Below are 15,588 nucleotides of genomic sequence, written 5' to 3'. Positions count from 1 at the left end.
TGGCAGGACGCAGTGCCCCTGGCCTATATGGCCCATGCAGTGGGCTGGAGGGCGCTGGGCCATTCGGTACTGTAGGGGGCTAGGGGGCTGGGGGGCTGCTGCTGCTGCTGCTTGTTTGATGACGGAGGTTTAGGAGAGATCATCCGCTGGCCTTCCTGTGCTGAGTTTGAGGCACCTGAGACACAGTGGAGATGTCAGAGTGGTGGAGATATGGGAGTCTGGCCTGGAGACACAGGTGCAGGAGCTCCTGATGGGGAGGAGGCGCTGGGAGCCAGAGGCCTGGCTCCCGTCACCCGGGGAGGGCCTGTGTGGTGAGGAGGCCTGGGCCTCAAGGCCGGCACTCCTTGGGCTGTTAATGGGCAAAGGCCCAAGTCACTCTGCCAAAGTGCCCAGAGAGCCCCATGCGTGCCCTCCCCCCAGAAGGGGTAAGAAACATAGGTGTTCATGGTGACCAGGGTGCTGGGCTCGGCTCATGGGTACCAAGTCTGCAGCGTGAAGGGCAGTGCTGCCTGGCTTGGGGAATCTCTGCCCGGAATGTTTCTACCTAGAAACAGAGGCTGTATGAGGCTTTGTGTTTTGTAAAACTCCCTGCACACCCAGATCATGAAAAAACACTCATCATACCCGTAAGAGAAACAGGCATGCACTGAATGTATTTATTGTACAAGTGGCCCCTTCAGTCCCATGAGTCACAGCCAGCCCCGTGCCTGCCGGCGCCGTCTGCTCGCTCCTGTCCGGTTCCACTGCTGTCACTGTCCCTTTCAGCTCCGGGCCCCGCCCCCCAGGCCGCACCCTGCACCTCCCCAGGGGGAGCAGGTGCTGAATGAGCAGGAAGAGTACGTTTGTACTCACAGAACAAAATACAAATCATTTTATGTCAGTATAGGCCTCAGTGTCATCTTTTCTAAAGGAACTAAACTTTATAGAAGAATCTGTAGAAGAGTATTAATCATTAACTTTGCAGTAAGTAGAAAAAAGTGCTTGAAACAACAAACCAATATGCATATGTACAGCCATGACATAATCAAAGCATATACGAGACAAGCGGAGTGTGGGCCGTACCAGAAACGTGGGACAGTGGAAGCTCTAAATTTAGAAACATCTCAGAGAGATAACATGTAACTATATTAGGATGGAGAAGCAGTGTAACACAGTTCCTGATGCTGATAGGGAAGATTACCGGCTGGCTTCAAAAACAAGAAATTCGAAGAAATTACGCATTTTCAGGAAACACCTGAGTGCCTGTTTACCGGGCATTCTGTCTGCCTCACCCCAGGCTGGAGCTCAGACCGTATGATGGTAATTCCCGGTGGAGAAGAGGCTCCGTGGGCAATGAGAGGGGAGACAGCGCCACTTTTCCAAGAAAAGTGAATGTGACCTAGAAAAAGTGACCGGGCACTGAGGACAGCGAGACCCGTAGATGTGGATTAAATGAGTGAAAATCTATCACTGCACAGCCTGCTTCGCCGCCATCAGTAAGAGCAACGGTAAGAACCCCCGGAAGTGACGTGGTGAAACCAGAACTGCACTGCACGATCGGTGAGCCTCCGAAACAGGAACAGAAACGAGCGCGCACAATGAACGCGGTGCTGGGGGTGGCGGGGTGGCGGAGTGCGCGTCGCATCCAAAGAAATGCGAGACCAGAAAGTGAGGAACAGACTGAGCAGGCAGTTTGCAGCCTCATCTGTTTTCACAGCCCTTGACGCAGGACTCTGAAGCGAACTCTGGTTTCGATGACCTGGGACGGTGCTTAGCTGTGCCTTAGTGCAACGCGGCATCCTGAACACAACAGAGTGAAAACCGAACCTTCAGAGTGGGAAGCGAGCGTGGCTGCCGCTGCGAGGACGTCGTAGCTGTTTATGAAGAGATTAGCTTAGAGCCACGTCACAGCGACATACCAGAGGGAAGAGAAAGTTTTGGCTGATTTGTGGCTCAGTCTGATGTAGTTTCTTCAAGTCCAATGCCCCTTCCTCTGGGCACATAAATCCCCGAAGGCTGTTGGGAGCTGAGACCTTGCTAACACACCAGAGGTGCAAAGTGTTGCACCAAAAGGTCAGCTGTCCAAACGACCCTTTGAGGTCACCTTTGGAGGCTCAGGAAAGCGCACGTCGGGGTCACTCCTCCTGCCCCCACCCACAGCACACGGCACTCCCCGGAGGAGGAGGGGCGTGTCTCACCACCTGCCCGGAAGCGTCCGTGGACCGCGTCGGACTGTCTCAGGTTCAAAGCTCTCTGCGTCACAAAACCAGATGCGACGCTTTCAGCACCACTGAATTACTAACCCTGAATAAACTTACACGAAGACCTACGTGTCTGTCGTCAACAGAATAGTTAAATTTAAATGGCAATTTTAAAAGTTAAAAAACGTCCCTTATATCACTAGCCGGAGGCTTTGCTGGAGGTTGGCAGTTAAGGGTGAGACAACGGGAGGTCACAGAGCCCGTCGTGGAACACACTGGGCCGCCTGGCATAGATTCCGCAGCTTACGTTAGTGACAAATGCATCGCGGGACTGTCATGGCACCATCAGCGTGCGCCTGGAAGAGCCCCGCTCTTGAGTGATAAGGCAGGAAAGGGCCCCCTGCTGGGTGCTGCGCATCCACAACACCCAGAGGCCTGGCCAGACCCTCGATCCATGCAACCGAGGACCCGAGCGGCCCGCTGAACCATCTCACAGTGACCCCACCCTGGAACGGGACGCTGTCCACCTGTCCGGCGGCCGCATGGCGAAGGCCTCGGCATCCTGTCCCCTGTGCCCACAGTGCCGCGGAAGTCAGTTCCAAGCGATTCTGGGGTGTCCATGAGGCTGAGAAAAGAGAGGAAGCACGAGACTGATCAGATCAGCAGCCTCTGGGGTGTGGGGCTAACCCACTTTAAGTAGGAGCTGACAGCATGGTACAGACGGCCGTTTTCATGGACAGTTGGAACAGCTCTGACCCTACGCCACCAAGGAGTCACCTGGTGACTTTTTAAAAAAGCACCAGCCCTAAGTAACATTTTCACCTGTGCTCCGTGACGACCTAATCCTGAGACACTCACTGGCCCGGGGTTGAGGAGGTTTAAAATGCTGTCCCCAGCCCATCAAGAGCCCAGCCAGTGAGGACGTTACTGCTCTGCAGCCGGCGCAGCACCGGCCCTGGGGGTTTCATCGGCTTCTGAGCTGCCTGACCACAGCGGAGCCGGCCTCCTGGTCCCGCAGTGCGTAGAGCACCGGGGTGGCCCCAAAAAGGAGAGGCAGAGGCGACACGCCTGCTGTGCCCTCAGTCAGCTCCCAGCTCCTTCGGCCATCAGTTCCTTACAACAGGGGCCACTTAAGTTTCGAGAGGCAGGGCAACAAGGGGAGAAGGGGAGAGGGTCAGCCCATGGGGAGGGGAGGGGTCAGACCACGGGGAGGGGCTCTGACGGCTGGACAGTCAGGGCCTGGCACACACCGCCTTCGTCTCTCACCAGCTGGGGCCGCACTCTCCTTACGCTGCTGTTTGTCCCCAGACAGGGTCAACAGGCACCTCGACCCCCAGATTGCAGTGACAGAAGCGAACGCAAAATCACCTCAAGGGCTGTTCGAGGCCCCCCCACGGCTGGCACAGACCCCGTGTCAAGGTTCCCCACCAGCGGAGCAAAGGGAAACACGAAAGCACCACCACAGGAAGAATCCAAGCCGGCAGGGAAGCAGGGCTGGGCCCAGGCTTTCAACAGTCCTTGGGCAGCAGCGGCCCATCCCCTGCAGACTCCCTACCTTGGGCCGGAACCCCTGCCTGGCCATCATCTCTGCCTCCTGCTGCAGCAGGGCATCGCTGAGCTCTTCTGCCCGCCTCGCTGCCGCCGCCTCCTCCTCCTCCTGCTGGTCCGCTTCCCATGCCTGCAGCTGGCGCTCTGCAACCTGGGCACAGAGAGTGAGTCAGCCGGAGACCAGGCCCCAGGCAGAGCCCTGCCTCTGTCGGGAGGGAAAGCCCGAGGGCCCGCCCTGGCTGGAGCGTCAGGGGAAAGGAACAGTGATGGGAGTGCCGATAAGTGGGGAGGGCATCTACGGCACTGGAGAGGTCACGTGCGTGGTAATGTGTGCCTCGTAAACAGCTCTGGGTGTGGCCACGTGCTTGGAAGGCTCTTTTGTGTCACCTAGTAGGCACCGAATTGAACAGGCAGACAAGTGCGGCCCAGTGAACGACATGCTCTCCGGTGCAGACAGGAGAGAGATGGCGGGCAGTGACGGCAGCCTCGCCCCCACAGGCGGGAAGAGCCGGACTGCAGCCTGACCCACCACGGGCAGGGGCAGGGGCAGGGTTCCAGCCGGAAATAAAACGGGTGCACGGAGTTCTCCGACGTGGGCTTCGCAGACCAGGCAGCTGGCGCCAGGCAGTGAGGGCCCCGAACCCTGTGCCACGACGGTGTGGGAGCTGCGGCAGGGCCTGCCGCCGCCCTCACCCCGCTGCCGCCCACGGACCGGGCCCCACCTGGGCCTCCAGCTCCTGCTTCCTGGCTGACTTCAGTTCTTCGCTCTCCTCTTTCTCACGACGAGCTGACTCTCGTGCCTCCTCGAGGTTTTGAATGAGTTGCTCCCTGTGTCTCAGGGACTCTTCTTGCGCCCGTCGGTTTTGCTCAATCTTCTCTTGTATCTGTTGTTGTCTCCCCGTCAGGACCTGGCCTCGGCACCACAGAAAAGGGAAGGTTTTAGTGTGCCTCCAACAGATACCTGTTCTCCACGCCGCGGCTGCACCTGGCCGAGCCCCAGCCTAATCCTCAGCCTGAGGCCCAAACACGCTGGACGTAGGCAAGTCCAGACTCCAGACTCCGTCCAAATGGTGTCACCCACGGGTCCCTCCCACCCCCGTCACACACACAGTGTCCACAGACTGTGTGTTCTGGAGACAGAGCTGAGCACCAGGAGCTCCAAGGAGGTGGGACGGGGCCCCCTGGCCAGGGGCCCAGAACCACAACAGCCACGTGGCTCTCCCTCCCCGTCACTGGGCTCCAGAGCACAGACACAAGCCGTGAGCCACACAGGTGGCCGGGGTGGGCCTGGGTCACCCCTCCAGCCGCCTGGAATGAAGAAACCTGCTGTGTGTGGAGACCCGGCTCCAGAGCAGGATTGCGGCCTGCCGCCCTCCCAGACCCTGCCAGGAGTCGGGAACGGGAAACGGCCAGAAGCCACCGCCACACCCGACAGTGAGGTCTCTGGAGGGGAGACGTAAAGTGGTGACAACTGGGAGGAACGTTTTAAATGGGGAAAATCAAAGGATGCTGGAGAATATCTGGTGTTCACAAAAGCCCAACTGGGACCCGATTTCCCACAGATTCCAAAATCCTGTGAACCAACATGCACAAAATATGATTTCCATTTAAAACCGCTTTACCCTAACTTTCAATACATGGACAACAAAGACCTTTTTCCCCCAAAAGATTTCCTTTTAGTTGGTGTGTGTCTCATACACATTACTTAAATATGGCAAATAATACACGTACATTCCTTAGTCCACTCCTGGTGATGTACCCCAAGAAAAAACCCTAAGTACAGAAAAGCTTCATACGCCAAGATGTTCACTGACGTATTTCTTGTGATGGCTCAAAATTAGAAAAAAACAAACAAACACGCCCACAAAAGGGGAAGGGAAAAGCAAACTCTCAGATGCCCACACGATGACACATTACGCAGCCGTCAGAATATTCACAAAGACGACGACGTGGGAGCACGCTGGAGCGCTCCAAGTCAGACGGCACTGTGCACGGAGGGATACGCAGGTAAAAGCGTTCTCTATAGGAACAGAGACACGGGTGGGAACAGTGACCCCGTCCATGTAGGTGACAGGGGTCTGGGTGACTTTTTCTACTGAATTTTTTTTCTAATAAGCTTCCATTACACTTTTATAATGATATGAAAAGTCCATTTAGAATAGCACGAGAGGACTCTGTTCCCAGAACATCGGGCAGGGTCAGTACGAGGTCACGAACTCCGGGTCACCGGCTCAGGGACCAGCTGGCCCACGCCCGGCCCGGCGGGGATTACCTCGGTCATCAGCCGGTCGCGCGCGCTCCTCTCCCGGTCCCACTCCGCCTCTCTCTTCGCCCACATTTCCTTGGCTTCCTCCCTGGGGGGCACAGAACAGTGACAGCAGGCTCCCACCCCCGCCAACATCAGGAGGGAACTAGAGGGCCAACAGGGCTCCGCGGCATCAGGCAGACACATCCGGGGGCCGGCCTTCGCAGAAACGCCCGCGCAGACTTCAAACAGGTGAGGGGCAGGTGCACGGAGAGCGCTGCTACAGTAAGTTCCTGAAGTGCCCTGACACTCCGTCTCCACAAAAGGCACTTGGGATGGCCTGCAGCCAGGCCATCGCATGCTGACGTGAATGGGACTGTCCGGACTCTGGGGAGCTGTGGGGTCGGAGGTCGGGGGCCACTGCAAGGGTCTGAGCTCTGTGGCCACACTCCCGGGGCCGCGGCCAGCTCGCCCTGTGCCTGGTGTGCATGAGCGACCTGCCTACCCAGCACTTGGCTGGAGTATCTGACACTGTAAGTGCTCAGTGGCGGTTACCTGTTAATTCAATCTACTAGGTTAATTTTTGGGGTCCAGACTCATTTATACAGACCTAAGGAGCAGGCAACATCTCCATAACTTATAACAATTTCCTTTCAAACATCTAAGATTTTAGACAAATAGATCCTTTCTCTGAACCTTAATAGTTTTCACCTTAAATAACCTGAAGGAAACACCCCCACAAGCCAGGCCCTAGCGAAGATGTGCTCCTCGTGAACGGTGGGCAGCACCCTCCCGGAGCCCTGCAGGGGTGCCCGGCACCGCAGCAGAGACCCGGCGTGTGCGGCCCGGACAGCTGCCGCCCCTCGCCTACCTCAGCAGCATCTGCAGCTCTGCCTCCCGCTCCTTCTCCAGCTGCAGCTGCTCCTCGAGGACCTGCTTCATCCACGCCACGTCGGCCAGCGCCTGCTCCCGCCGGGCCAATTGTGCGCGCTGGTTCTCCTCCTCCTTCTCCATGAGCGCCTGCAGGATGCGCTTGTCCGCCTCCTGGAGGAAGGGGGGAGAAGCACTGTGGGCAGCCACAGCCTCCACGCCTGCCAGCCCCAACCCTTCTCCGGACCCTGCACTGCTGCCGGTGCTCTCCAAGGGGAGGCGGGGAGATGCTGGGATGGGTTAGAACGACTCCACAGAGGCCCGGGAGCTGTTCTCTGCCTCAGGGAGACCCCTCTGCCACCGCATGCACGTCCCTGCCCCCAGACGCACCCAGTGGCAGAGCTTGTCAGATGCCATCTGACAGCAGTTGCACTTCGAAGAACACAGACCACAGGGGTCTGAGACAGACACCCAAATGCTCCCTGCAGCTGCGCCGCAGGAGGGAAAACCCGAAGCCACCCACACGCGTGGGCAGGGAAGTGGCTGTTCTGCACATCTCTGCCGTGGGACGCTGTAGGAGAACAAGGGGACGCTGGAGGCCTTGAGACAGGGAGGCCATCCTCGGGAAAAGCCGCGTGGCGCTGCTGCCTGAGGACACCTGATGCCAGCAGGTGGGGTAGGAGGAACCGGGTTTGCTGGCTCGCCCCCTCGTCCCTCTCAGGGAGGGAGCCCATCTAAGCACCTGACGGGAATACTGAGCAGCTAGTGACACAGAACAAGCTCAGTCTAAGCAGCCTGGCCACAAAGCGTGAGATGTACTGTTAGGTAGGTATGCGGAGGAGTGCACCTTCAGGTGCACTTTTTAAAGAACCAGCACTTCCCTGGATGTGCACATGTGTGCACGTGTATCCAGAAGGGTACCTGCTAAAACGGACGTCCCGGGGCAGGGCGGAGATTGCAGGGGCTGGTCCGGGGCATCTCACTTCATGTTTACTTCTTACCAGGGAACAACTCCTTCGTTACTGAGCAATGGGAAACGTGCTTTCCGAAAGAGGGTGAGAGGAACGCCAGGCTCTCTCTCCAGACTCACCAGCTCCTCTTGGATCTGCTGCGCCCGTCTGTTGAGCTGCACGTTATACTGATGTCTCAAAAAGCGTCTAAAAACAGGCAAAATATAGGCTGCCGTCAGCATCTTACAAGGCTTAAACAGAGGCTAGGCAGCTACTTATCACGGGCTGTGCCCTCTGGTTTCAGGGGCGCCAATGCGTGTGCGAAAGCGAGGGGCCCGGGACAGCAGTGAGGGGCCGCGCTGCCCGACACACCCCAGCTCCGCCTTCCGCCGGAGGGCTGCCATCCGCTTCCTCTCTTCCTCCAGCCTCTCCAGCTCCCAGCGCTGCTTCAACAGATTCTCCTGTTCCTTCTTCAGTTTGGTGGCCTGTGGTTACAAGGATAGTAACCCCCACTGAGACCGTGAGAATCGGAGCTTCCTTCGTTTCTCAGCTCCACTGTCAGCAGACCTCTGCAGCAAGGGCTGGCCCGGCCCCCTGGTGACCACAACCCCCACCCCCCATCGCTGGGCCCTTGAGACCCTGGCCCCAGCCTCACTCACTCACTCACTCCAACTCAGACGAGCCACTTCTTGCAAGAGCCTTTCCCTGCCCTGCCGACAAGGACGCGCCCCACACTCTGTGCTTCCCCAGGACCCTGTACTGTCCCTGCCTGACTGTGACTCAACACCTGCCGCCTCCACCTGACCTGCCTTTGCCGTGAGGGCCAGGTCCGTGGGCCTTGCTCATGGCTGTATCTCTAGTGCCCAGCCCAGCGCTTAGCACCCAGAGTAAGTGGTGGGCACTAAGACCAAGTTCGTGAATCCTTTAGGTCTGGGGGAGGGGGTGCTCCCCTCACGGAACCGGAAGAGCCTCCTGGACCGAAGACCCTCACGGTTTGTGCCGTGAGACTCACAACCCGCTGGCCAGAGAGCTGTGCTCGAACATCTAGGTCAAGTCTACTCAGCTGGTGGGAAACCCCCAGTGCTAAGGAGGCCCTCAGACAGCAGGCCTCAAAACAAACCTGAGAGAACAGGTATTATCTCCATGTCGCAAACATTCTAGCACCTGGGAAGATGACACGAGCCAGAAGTATGGCAAAACCACTGACGGCAATCGTGTCTGAAGGGAGAACCCAACCCTGCTGTGTTTCTCAGAGTCACCTCCCCAGTACGGTCTCCTTAGAACCGCAAGCAGCCGAGAGGAGGCCACGCGGCGTGGGCATGCGTGGCCGTGGCGCGCCCTCACCTCCATCTCCTTCACCTTCAGCTCCTCCATCTGCTGGAGCAGCGCCTCAGCCTGCAGTTTCTCCTCCAGCTGCCTTCGCTCCTCCTCTGCTCTCATGCGCTCCAGCGCCTCCCTGCGGGCCGTCTCGTACTCGTTCTCCTGCCGCGTGTTCTCCTCCTTCTCCGAGGCTTCTTGCTACGCGGGGCCAAACGAACCTGGGAGATGAGCACCCGGGACGCGCAGCCAGGGAAGACCAGCTCCTGTGGCATGCAGCTGGCCGCAGGCCCAGCTCCTCTTTCCGACTCGCCCGCCCCCGAGCAGGCCGCCTCTCAGCTGTGTGGCCCTGCGCTTGGTGCTCCCTGTGGGAGCCGTGGGACCGACTCCTGCTCCCCTGACACAGAGCTGGGGAAGCACACAGCATGCAGCCTGGCACCGAGGAAGGGCTCCCCAAAATACCTTCTAAAAGGAACCCAGGAGCAAAGCAACAGGTTCGTGGAGGTGTGTAAGCCGAGGCTGGAAGCTTACGATGCACGTTTTATGGAGACAGACCGCCCCCAACCAACACGCCCTTTGAGATGCACACCCCCCACCATGAGCCGGCCTGTCACCGGGCAGTGATCATACAGGGATCACTAGTGTGTGCAAGGGCAACCACCCTTCAGTGTGAGCGCGTGTGGGAGTCTGTTCCGAGACCCCAGTCAAGAGCACTGGAAACGAGAACCAAAGTCAGAGACGTGGAGACAGGCCCCCACTACAGCACAGGGGGCTACTGCCGGCGATACACCGCACCTGCTTTTTCTCCTCTCTCTGCAGCTCCCAAGCGTCCGTCACGTGCCTCTTGTGAAGGTCCGATTCAATCTGCGGGTGAGAGGGGGCGGGGAATTAATTTCCGCACTGGTTCATCTAGCAGATGTTCACGCACTGAACCGTGACCGTGGCTTCCTCGTGTGCGGACCCAGAGTGGCCCCCGTGTCTGGGGAGGGAGCACACGATGACCCCAACGCCAGTCAGCCAGAAAACCGAAGGACCAGGGTTCTAAACCAGTCTCAAGGGTTGGAACAAATTTACAGAAACTGTCCCCTCAGTTTCCTGGAGTTCAGCAAGAACGGTCAGCAGATGCTTAAATGGGAACAGCATCTCAGAAGCCATCCAGCTGGTCCACAGCAGGCGGGGCCTCAGCGAGCAGCAAGCAGCTGGTGAGGGGCAGGCCCAGGCGCAGCCCCTGCCGGCCCCCACAACCTCTGCAAAGCAGCAGCTGTGAAAACGTGCAGTGTGCCCTAGTGGATGCAACAAGCTTGGGGCTTTAGAGAATCTTTTAGATGAGAAAAGTGAACTACAGTACTCTGTCCAAAAGTTTTTATTTGGAAAACTGTAAAAAACTGAATTTTCTTTCTCAACTTGCAAATATGGACCTTTGCAACCAACTTAATGTTCTAGATGAGCTTCTCTGAGTAAATGCCTTTGGAGGGCCCACTCAGCTGACAACCGTGGGGCCAGGGAGAAGCGTCTCCCCATAGTTCGTGCTGACTGCCCGCACTCAGAAGCACCGACATGCCCCGTGACTTGGTGACTGGCAGTTTCTTCACGTAATTACAAAAAACGGAGATTAGCACCAGCCAACGTGTGCACAAACTGTTGGTTGAGATCGGTGAGGGGATTATCGCCCTCTAGCCCAGCCTCCCTTCTCCAGACCCCAGATGTGTCCTCTCTCTCCCACCACCCCCAGTTCGAGCCTTCACCATCGCTCACCTCGCTGCTGGAGCAGCCCCCAACTGGCACTGCCTCTTCCCACCCACTGCAACACTGCTGCCGGAGTGGCTGTTCCCCAAAACGCAGCTGGGATCCCATTGCACCCCTGCTTAAAGTCATCCAGGCTCTGCCCGAGCTACCAGGGAAAGCATGCAAGGCTGCCTGAGGTCTGGCCCTACCTGCCTCACCAGCCTCTGCTCTTGGGGCTCTCCCTCCCTGACTTCCCAGCCCCCCGCCACTTGTAGCTCCCTGGACGAGTCCTGTTCTCGTGACTCAGGCCTCATTCTCGCAGTTGCCGCTGCCCAGAATGTCCTCTCCTCACTGCTACACCATCAAGTGAATACCCACGTCCTTCTAACCTCCTCCACCCCAGCGACTCCTCTGGGACGCCTGCCTGCCCTCCAGCTGAGTGGGGGGCACTGCGCTGAGGCCCACCTTCCCAGCTCTGCCCAGCACCCTGCACCCCACACTGTAACGAGCTGCCCACTGCTTCCCCCATTGGACTGGGAGCACCCTAGGAGTGGGGGGGCACCTCTGTAGCCCCCCAGGTGGACATCACAGCGGACATTCAGCAGACAGTGACTAAACAGCGAAATGAACCAGATCTCCTACGTGATGCTCTTTTCGGGTATCTCAAGTGTTCCCGCCCGTCTCAACCCAGCACAAGGTGCGAGTTTAAAACAAGCCATGAAATGTGATTTCATCCACTTAGGTGAGTCAGCGGAGGGGTCTCCTTGGTTTTCACCTCTCGCAGTTTGGGGTCGTTCTGTTTCCAGTGTTCGTACAAAAGCTGTTCGGCAATCTGTCAGAAAACACGAAGAGGGAAGCCTGACGTCACTTTTCCAACCCATTCGTACCTCAGAGAACCCACAATCTGATGTCAGCTCAGATTGAGAGCTCCTCACCACGCCTGCCCCGCAAACCCCCCAGCCTTGCGCCCGTGGCTCCGGGAGCCAGACCCGAGAGGAACCAGGTGGCACTGACAAATGACTCTGTGACGAAAGGGTGCCAAAATCGATGCTACAGACGGGTCACAGATGTTACAGATCTGCTTTACAATGGATAGCAGGCTTAAAAACCCAGACTGGGCTCCCTGCTCCACACAACTGCTTTGGAAGATAAAACACACCAGCCCCAGGGCTTGTGGGACCACAGAACTGGAAGAGAGAAAAAGGACCTGGATGTAATGGTTTAAAGGGCCACGGAGAACAAAGAAAACGCATCCAAAACACACAAATGAAGAACAACTTGGGCCCTGGCCGAGTAGATCAGTTGGTTAGAGTGTCATCCCGAGATACCCCAAGGTTGTGGGTTCGATCCCCGGTCAGTGCACATACAAGAATCAACCAATGAATGCATTAGTAAGTGGAACAACAAATGGATGCTTCTCTCCCCCATTACCTCTCTTTAAAGATCAGTAAATGTAAAAAATCTACAAAAATGGAGTAAGGACGTTCCCTGCCTGGCTCTGGACTTAGCTGCCAGCTCATCAGACCAGTGCACCCAGGGGTGGCCCACGTGTATACCACCGACCAGCCTGGGAGGCCCCTACGGGCGACACGAACATACCAGTCTCCGCTGCTCTTCCCGGGCTGACTTGAGATTCCTGTGCTGCTCCCGAATTTTTTTTTCCCGCAAGTTCATGCTCAGCCTCATCTCCTCCAGTTCCCTGGCCAGCAGGTCCTGCTCCTCCAGCAGAAGCTGCTGAAGTCTCTCCCGTCTGGCCTCCAATTGCTTCCTCTTCTCCTCCTTCATCTTCTCCCGCTGGTAGGCATGCATGCTGGGCGAGAGGGGACCCCACACAAATCAGTCACGTTACAGCCACTCTGCCACGTGGGTAGAGAGGCTGCGGCATGGACAGCCTGACGGCGTGGGAGAGGGGTCCTCCAGCCAGAGTTAACAGAGCAGGTCACCGGACACTATGCACAACAGACTCTTATTTTTGCTGTAAGAAAATTTATAATACACCTATGTGTGCATATGATAACAGTATTAGTATTATTTGAGCAATGACCATGTACCAGGTAAAACCATGGATGGTCCATCATGTAAACCCTACAAAGCAGGTTCTGTTCCAGCCCGATTTCACTGATAAGGACACTGAGGCTCATTCAAGCGGCAAGCGACATGGTCGGGATTTCTATCTAGATCTGTCTGACTCCAAAGCCTCTGCTTTTAATTTCCGTGTTTTCACATGTATTTTTATGAGTGTGTATGTGTATTTATACACAAACACAAATGTGAGGATATACAGTCAGGCTGGGGGTGTGGGGTTACCAGGAAACTTCCAGATTCTACATATATTTCTTATCATTTTATTCAGTGCAAATGCATTACTTCACTGATGATCTTTTTTTCCGTTTCCAGTTGGAAAGACACCACCTGGCAGGCAATCACACCAATCAGCAACACCCTCGAGAAAACTCGCTCTCAAGCCACATCTTCCCGGGTCCTTACAGCTGGCCAGTGAGCGGCCACCCGCCCCCATCCCATCATGGTCACCCCACAGTTACCTCCGCTGGTAGGACCTCGTGGAGCTCCATTCTGCCTGTTTGGAGCTGCAGACGGTCGACATCCTGAAGTAGCGGCTGTTCTCATCCCACTGCCGCCGCAGCCGGGCCTCCTGCTCCCGGTGTCGCTGTCGCGCCGCCTGCTGATCCTGGAGCCTCCGGCTGCACCAGTAGGAGGGCAGTGTGGGGAGTGCCATCTAGGAGCAGCAGTGATAGGAAGATGAGCTCGTGGCCACCTGGGGAACCCCCTCACGCTTGGCCTCTCCCTGCAGCCGTGCACTGGAGTTTTGCAGGGGAGCCTGGCCCCACTCCAGACCAACTACATCCAACAGTCTTAGTGTAGGCCCCAAGCGTCAGCATGTTTTAAATGATTTGTCCTTGGGGCTGCAAATCGTAGATTTAAACAAGCATGTACTGCACCCCACTGTGGTAGAGACATCACTAAGGGCACTGGGCAGGGGCAGGGAACCGGTCCCAGCAATGCTGGGCCAGGCACACTGCGACTTTCATGCTCTCACGTAATTTAAGGATCATGTCTATGCACTCAGCTCTTGATATGTATGACCTTTCGCATTACCATCACCCCATTATTTGTCAGGGGAGGAAACTTAAGTTCACAGAGGTAAAGTGACTTGCCCAAGATCACAAAGCAAGGATGAGGAAATAAAAGAGCTGGGACCCCAGTTCCTGTCCGTCTGAGACCAGGACCCAGGCTCTAGACTGCTGGGACCAACATGCCCTGGCTTTGTCGGCCCCCAGGAGAGGCCTGGCCCAGATGTCACACCTGGGAAGTGTTCTGGGTTAACACGGAGGACAGATCTCTCATGGTCCTGATGGAGACACTGCGACCACAGAGAGGGTCACGGAGCTGTCTGGGGACCCAAGTGGAGACTTGAAAGCAGGGAGCAGTCTCACTGGGGTACCTTTTCCCCGACCCAAAAGCTGTCCCCATGTGCAGGTCTAAAAGCACTTGGTTATTACAGTGCGTAAGGAACGTCTGTTGAACCAGCAAAAGGCCTGGGTCGCCAGCAAGCCTCAAATTCAGAGTCCTCCAGACCTGGGGGGAATACTCTGCATCCACGAGCCAAGTCTAGCCCGCGGCTGCCTGTTTATAAGCTCTGTTTCGAGACTTGGCAGGTTTGACCTTCTCTTTTCCTTGCCCCGTGTGCTGCCGGTGGATAAATCTTCCCGCCAGGCGTCAAGAAACTTAGGCTTCCGGTTCTGGATCGGCCACCAACAAGCTGGGCGGCTCCCTGAACCAGTAGCATCCCTCTCTCGACCTCAACAAACACATAATGACAAAAGGGTCACAGAAGGACGTGTGGGCCCCAGAGCGCGGCGGGAGCAGCGCGGGCGCGGGATCGGGCCGCACTGGTGCCCTGCGCTCGCGTCCGGGACGTCCATCGGGGTGCTCGCCACGCTGCCCTCCGGCGCGAGGCCACTGCGGTGGCATCCGCGGGCCCCGACCCCCAGGCCTGTTCCCGGCTGAACCCACGCTCCGACTCACGTTACTCTGTGCCCCGGAGTTTCCAAAGAGCCCCACGGCCCGAGCTCCCGCTGGACCCAACTAAACCCGCCAACCCCAAAGGCGGCGGTTACCCAGCTTGTTGCCCCGGCGACAGACCCGCGACGGGGCGCCGCGAGGGCCAAGTGGCCAGCAGCGCGATCCGAACCGCGCTGAGAGATGAGGCTGTGTTTTTTCCTCTGGCGCCGCCTCGTGGTGGGCGGGAGGTCAGCCGCAAACGTCGCTAGTCCTGGAAACAAGAAAGGATGAAGGGAAGAAATCCATTGGGTAGACAAAATTCAGGATGATTACCTTCGGGGATAAGGTGAAGAGGGGGGAAATCAATGGGATCAGTAGGAGAGGAGTATAAGGCAGTGGTTCTCAAACCTGACTGCACCCGTAAATCACCTGGGAGGTTCTAAAAATTCAGATGCTTTAAAAATAATAATAATGATAATCCAGTTGCCCAGACCAAACTCCAGGCAAATCCCATCAGGTTCTCTGAGAGGATCAGTGGTTGCCTAAAATGATTGCCAGGTGCGTTCAGTGTGCACCCAGCTGGGAGAACCACTGGCGTAACTAGGAATAGGTTTTACTGGTAACTTTCGACTGCCTTAGATTGGTTCAAGGGTGTGTGTTCTATTAGTATATTTTATGACACATGTGTACTATATGTCTTATTTCATGTATCAATCATCCCATTTACAAG

General features: G+C 56.8%; 1 protein-coding gene across 2 annotated transcripts; it reads right to left on the bottom strand.

The window, feature by feature from the left end:
* Nucleotides 1–642: 642 nt before the first annotated feature.
* Nucleotides 643–15,034, bottom strand: LOC123822837 (trichoplein keratin filament binding). 2 transcript variants are annotated; one of them, XM_045845008.1, is made up of 13 exons: nucleotides 14,975–15,034; nucleotides 13,379–13,572; nucleotides 12,435–12,645; nucleotides 11,611–11,667; nucleotides 9,906–9,974; nucleotides 9,138–9,311; nucleotides 8,166–8,278; nucleotides 7,934–8,000; nucleotides 6,845–7,017; nucleotides 6,001–6,082; nucleotides 4,451–4,636; nucleotides 3,736–3,879; nucleotides 643–2,805 (listed from the first exon to the last, which is right to left on the bottom strand). In XM_045845008.1, exons 2-13 carry the CDS (start codon nucleotides 13,570–13,572, stop codon nucleotides 2,773–2,775), a joined length of 1,503 nt encoding a protein of 500 aa, XP_045700964.1. In that variant the 5' UTR covers nucleotides 14,975–15,034; the 3' UTR covers nucleotides 643–2,772. The 2 variants fall into 2 exon arrangements, with proteins under 2 accessions (XP_045700964.1, XP_045700956.1); XM_045845000.1 differs by having other exon boundaries at nucleotides 14,883–14,985.
* Nucleotides 15,035–15,588: the final 554 nt, after the last annotated feature.

The sequence above is a fragment of the Phyllostomus hastatus genome, unplaced genomic scaffold (assembly GCF_019186645.2).
Source record: "Phyllostomus hastatus isolate PE091 unplaced genomic scaffold, TTU_PhHast_1.1 phas_contig_1162, whole genome shotgun sequence".
Classification (NCBI taxonomy): domain Eukaryota; kingdom Metazoa; phylum Chordata; class Mammalia; order Chiroptera; family Phyllostomidae; genus Phyllostomus; species Phyllostomus hastatus.
The sequence above is the reverse complement of the archived record's forward strand: the minus strand, read 5'-3'. Positions and strand labels throughout refer to the sequence as shown.

What these genes read in the sequence shown, in the direction of transcription:
- LOC123822837 (XM_045845008.1), bottom strand. Translation starts at nt 13,572, where the DNA reads ATGGCACTCCCCACACTGCCCTCCTACTGGTGCAGCCGGAGGCTCCAG. An exon ending in ACGACCCCAAACTGCGAGAG is followed by an intron (nt 9,975 to 11,610) that starts GTGAAAACCAAG and finishes TCTCACCCGCAG; the next exon opens with ATTGAATCGGACCTTCACAA. An exon ending in TGAAGGTGAAGGAGATGGAG is followed by an intron (nt 8,279 to 9,137) that starts GTGAGGGCGCGC and finishes TTGTAACCACAG; the next exon opens with GCCACCAAACTGAAGAAGGA.